The 5376-nt window shown below is 33.5% G+C and overlaps 1 protein-coding gene across 1 annotated transcript; it reads right to left on the bottom strand.

The window, feature by feature from the left end:
- Nucleotides 1-1719: 1719 nt before the first annotated feature.
- On the bottom strand, nt 1720-5158 carry LOC110856409. Its single transcript, XM_022104896.2, has 3 exons — nt 5036-5158; nt 3104-3402; nt 1720-2726 (listed from the first exon to the last, which is right to left on the bottom strand). Exons 1-3 carry the CDS (start codon nt 5046-5048, stop codon nt 2442-2444), a joined length of 597 nt encoding a protein of 198 aa, XP_021960588.1. The 5' UTR covers nt 5049-5158; the 3' UTR covers nt 1720-2441.
- Nucleotides 5159-5376: the final 218 nt, after the last annotated feature.

The following is a 5376-nucleotide window of genomic DNA, read 5'->3' as shown; positions in this document are numbered from 1 at the left end:
TTTGCATTTATTTATACACTCCAAATAAAGTTGGGCAAAGCTAGTTGATTAAAATGAAGTTGTTAAAATTTTGTTCAACGTATGACAAAATTTAAACTTCATAAACGTAAAATTACACAATAAAATTATGTGATGTATGTTTTACTCAACACTAGACAAAATTTGACTCTTTTGATGATTAAATATAAAATTAATCAGTGTTGCGTGATAAATGAACAAGTTGATTAATTTTATATTTAATCATCAAAAGAGTCAAACGCACACAAAGCAGTAGCTCCAGTCTCACGTCACCCCAGCCACTCCCAAGAAAGGGAACACTTAATTTCATTTCATTTCACCTTTAGATTCAATTTTAGCAAAAATCTCATTTTGCCCCGACCACACCCCCAAAAGGGGGGAACGTTTTCAAACTCACCTCGGGGATATACGAATTCCGACATAGCTGGCAGGTTGATCAGAGACTCCATTCAGAGGATTGCCCCAGGTTTTTCTTCAAACCGAGTGCAACACCTCATCCAATTCCCCTGTACCCGACCGTAAATTTGTTGGCTCGCCTGGGATACGTTACCTGGTGGCCGTAATAAATTTAGAATTTCCGAGTAGGATTAAATAATATAAGTGGGTCAAAAATTCAAATTTTTTCTTCACCTTTTTCTACCATACGCAAAAAAAAACTTGTGCATTAATTTATTTGTCGGCGTAACATTAGCCAGTTAACTCGAATAGTTTGTAAATTTCTGAAAATTAAATTGTTTCAAAATCTTGCAACTTCATAGTTCACTTCATATTTTATAATCGTGCACAAATTGGAAAAAACATGCATAAAGATTACGAAGAGAAATCTGTCAGCTTAGGCAAACTAGAAGATCAATAAAAAATAAAAAGTTTACGCAATTTTGTCCAAAATGAAAGATGAAAGTTAGAAATTGGATTTTCACCAGCAGATAATGTGACGAAATTTGGTCGAATTTATGTTACCACTAAATGCATAAGTTTCTACACTCTAAGAAACCCGGTAACTAAGTTATTACCAGGTGGAGAATCTATGTGACTCTACCGCATGGTAATTTATTTATTATTGAGTGGTAGAAAATTAGTTACCAGATGGTACTATTTTCAAATTTCGCGACCGGGGTTATTACCGGTTTGGTAACAAAATGTCTACCACTCAATAAATTTATTACCATGCAGTAGAGTCACATAGACACTCCGCCTGGTAATAACTTAGTTACCGGGTTTCTTAGAGTGTAGCAATTTAAATACAAAATTTGCTAAGGATTAAGTTTTGATAACTATGTTATTTTCAAATCAAAAATTTATATACCGACAACAACGTACCTATTTTTTTACCATACTCGACAAACTTCTACATTAATTTCTTCATCGGCGTAGCATTTAGCCAGTTGACTAGAATATTTTTTAAATTTCTGAAAATTAAATTTTTTCAAAATTTGTATAAGGAAAAGTATTACATAAATTGTAGTTTTATTTTATACTACGGAATTTAGGCGCAGGTAGCTTTATTTTTTTTGTACAAATTTGTAACATAAATAGTTTTACACAAGTTACGCAGTTTGTAAGATTACCTGAATTGTCATATCATTAATACTTACACTACTTCTTTTCATTCAATTTCACGATTTCTATACCTTCTTCGTTGAAAAATCTGCGATATTTTTGATATTCGATATTATACTTTAAAAAGCAATAGTTCAATAATTTTTGGGCTCAAATACCGAGTAGTTTTATTTGGTTGGCGAATTCGCAAGAATTTTGCACTTACGAATTTACAGTATTACCCTTAAATTTGCTTCAGAATAATAATCATATTTCAAATAAAAATTTTAAACCTGCAATCCTGAGTTCCAGTCGCTAAAAGATCTAATTGTGAATTCAAAATGGATTTTGTACAAAATAAATTATTACTGACGTTAATTTTACACAGATTTAAGATTACATATTTTTAGCCAAAGATTGTTGGAAAAATTAAGTTAGGATATTTAATTCCACACATTTTTCTTATAAATTACATAATTAGTGCAACCAAATTTGCCATTGTAATTAACTTGTGAATCTTAACCCTGTAAAATTAAGTGCAAAATAATGTTAATCATTTTTACATGAAGCTTACAATAATAAGAATTGTTGATTTGAATATTTTGTACTTAGAAATTATGAGAAGTTTATATGCATACAAATATAATAAATTACGCAAGCATAATAATGCAGAAATATGTACATTATGTATAAAATCCCGAAGAATTGTCCAATCTATCAGAAAATAGAACAAACTCCGACTGTACAAGTCCCCCAAAAATTAGTAAAATTCGAGGGTCCAAGATAATTCATTCCTAAAATTCGAGGTCCCAAAAAATTCCTAAAATTCGAGGTCTGAAACAATTCTTAAAATTCGAAATCCCAAATCGTCCAAAATGTTGTCCTTAAATTTTCCCAGAATTTAAACGGATTCTTTTATTTCTTTCATCGTCCGTATTTCTGCCTTCGCTAACGTCCTGCCCAGAAGATGAAGGCATTTCCTGTTCCGCTGTTCGCGTGGTTGACGTGGCTTCCTGAAGCACGTGTCTGGCACGTGGTCGCTGAAGGGCACTCCTCCCACCCGCCGTGTAGCTGAGATGGAGCAGTTTGGCTGCTTTGATCGTATCGCCCGCGCGGTACGCCTCCACCCACGCGGGCAGCGCCTCACCACGAGATCGCAACTGCACCTCCTAAATTAAACGGTAAGATTTAAAAATAATCGTGTAATTTTGACCTTAAAAACTTTCGATTGGTAAATTCGGTAACAAAATTGGTAAAAGGAAAATAAGCTAGAAACGCAGCGACTCTAACCAAGTGTGGCTCAAATTGGTTCCTAACAATTTTGAACTTGGCGGCAATTAAGTGGAAGATTTAAAAAATTGTGTAATTATCACCATAAAAATTATCGATTGGTAAACTTGGTAACAAAATTTTTACCACAAATTGATAAACTTAAAATAATTTGGTAATAACAAAAAAACGCCACTCCTAACCAACGTGACTCTAAACCAAGTATCGATACTTGGTTTAAATTAGTTTTATTACAATTTTGAATTTGGCGGCTCACCATTTGTCTCAAATTTTCCAAAATGCCTTCCCGATTAGGGACGCCTTGTCGGTACGATTTATCTGCGACGAATTGATTCTGACAATTCGGACATGTCACTGACGTCGAAGAAGTTGCAGGAAGTTGCTGTCTTCTTGAGATCGTGGCTTGGGACAGGATTCGTAGCGTCGTCATCACCTGCGCCATGTCGGGCTCGTCTTCAACCGATGGCGTCCTTGGAGTTGGCAGCTGCGGCGAATTCGTCCACGACACGGAAGAAGATGAACAACGGTTTGAATTTGTTGGACGACGCGTCAGTTCTGAAAAAAACATTAAAACGTTTCATTTAGTTGAAAATTTTAATTAAGTCAGTTTCACACTTATTAATGATTCATTAATGCTTAATTTGCAATTAGTTATTCTTAATTCTTAATTAATTTGTATTTATTAATTAGTAATTCTTAATTAATTTGCAATTATTTGTTACTTGGGATATTTATTGTAAAACTTTTGTCTAAATCATTTATAAAATTTTTAGTAGAGACCTTAGCGTGTGCAAAATATTTAATACTCAAGCTTTGTTAAAGCTTAATAGCTTAAAAGCTTAATATTAAAAAATTTTGGAAAAACTACAAAAATTCGAAAAGTCAGGAAATTGGAAAAGTTGTATGAAAAATGGAGTAAACGTGTTTGAAAAGTAGACGTAAACGGAATTCCATCTATTAAAATCAATTCACGCATTGAGATATTTCTAAATTGTAAAATTTGGCATCAAAACTTTCCAACTTCGAGCAAATTCTGTCTGATCGCAAAACCTGCCGAAATTTGCCTTGTCATGACCGAAAAAACGTGCGTTAGATTTCTGTTTTGTTCCCGGAAAACGGTGGGGGTGGGAAGAAAATCTAGGAAAATTCACATAAAAATGCAAAAAAAATTCCCAGAAACTTTCAAAATTTCTGACAGATAGATGCTTTATCCCGGAAATATTCCCCCAGCTCGAACATATGGAAAAAATGTGCAAATTTTGCAGGATTAGCTAGCATCAAAGTTGACAAAACCTTTGTTACGTCACGAATTGCAGGGATCTTATCATAGAGTAACCATTATTATCAACCAATATAAGTGAAATGCTGTATATAAAATTATTGAAATTACCAGGGTATTCTGAGCCAGGGTTTTATTGGGTTTTGATGAGTTGTAAGTGAATAAAACCCACCTAACATGGTTAAACACAGTGGTTTTAACCGTAATTATATAGCGGGTTTTATTAATTAGTAAGTGGGTTTAGTGGGGTTCAACTGAGTTTTACAATGTCAAGGGGTTTTATTTGGGTCATAATGGGTTTTAACTGTGTTTTAACAGGGGCTTACTACATTTCTAAAAGTTTAAAACATCTCTCATGCGTTAGACGAAGATGAAGACAATTCAATGGAAGTAGACACTAAGAAACAGGAGACGTAGAAGTTTATTTCGTCAATATTAAAATTTCGACTTCGATCATCAAAAGTTTCATTTTATAAAAAAATGCTAATTTTAAAATTGAATCAAGTTCTAATACTGACAAGGAGAATTTGTACACGATTTAATTTGCATTTGTAATAATTGCGACAAATTTTTATTGAATTTATTGCTAAAAACCCAGTAAAACCCCTGGGTTGTTATTTTATTTATTAAACCCCCGAGTTTGGCCCAACCCTAAAAATTACATATTACCACTTTAGGTGCATTTAAGGTGCTAACTGATTTTTTTGTGCCTTTTCATCCCTGCCACGGTACCATCCATATTGGAAACATGAGAAATACTACGGCCAAGTAAACAAATCAGTTAGCACCTTACTCGAAGATATGCAAAAATTATGCAAATTATCCTCCCCCAACAATTACGAAATAATAATGCGACTCTTTATATTTTATATTTATATATTTCCAAAAGTATGTTAATCAAAAATTTACCATTGTTTCCCATTCCTTATTGGCAGCCTGAATTTATCGATTAGTCCAATATCAATTTAGTTATGTACTTTTCTTTGGATAAGCTTTGATTACGTAACAAACTACAAAAGGTGTGCAAGAAGGGTAAACTGATACCAAAAATGACATCAGCTCGCCTTTTATACCCACAAACCAGCTCGATTTCTAAGTAAGTGACACAAGAGCACGACGCATCCAATGCCAATCCACTTACCATGGAATCATACTATTTCCATGAAACGGTTTTAACATAGAAATCATGAATGAATGTCCCCATACATATTGAAAAATATTGCTGGGTAAGCTTTTCCATATTTTGATGA

The sequence above is a fragment of the Folsomia candida genome, unplaced genomic scaffold, assembly GCF_002217175.1.
Source record: "Folsomia candida strain VU population unplaced genomic scaffold, ASM221717v1 Fcan01_Sc015, whole genome shotgun sequence".
Lineage (NCBI taxonomy): Eukaryota > Metazoa > Arthropoda > Collembola > Entomobryomorpha > Isotomidae > Folsomia > Folsomia candida.
The sequence above is the reverse complement of the archived record's forward strand: the minus strand, read 5'-3'. Positions and strand labels throughout refer to the sequence as shown.

Coding starts and splice junctions, on each gene's coding strand:
- LOC110856409 (XM_022104896.2), bottom strand. Junction 2,727..3,103: donor TGGAAAATTTGAGACAAATG/GTGAGCCGCCAA, acceptor CGTTTAATTTAG/GAGGTGCAGTTGCGATCTCG.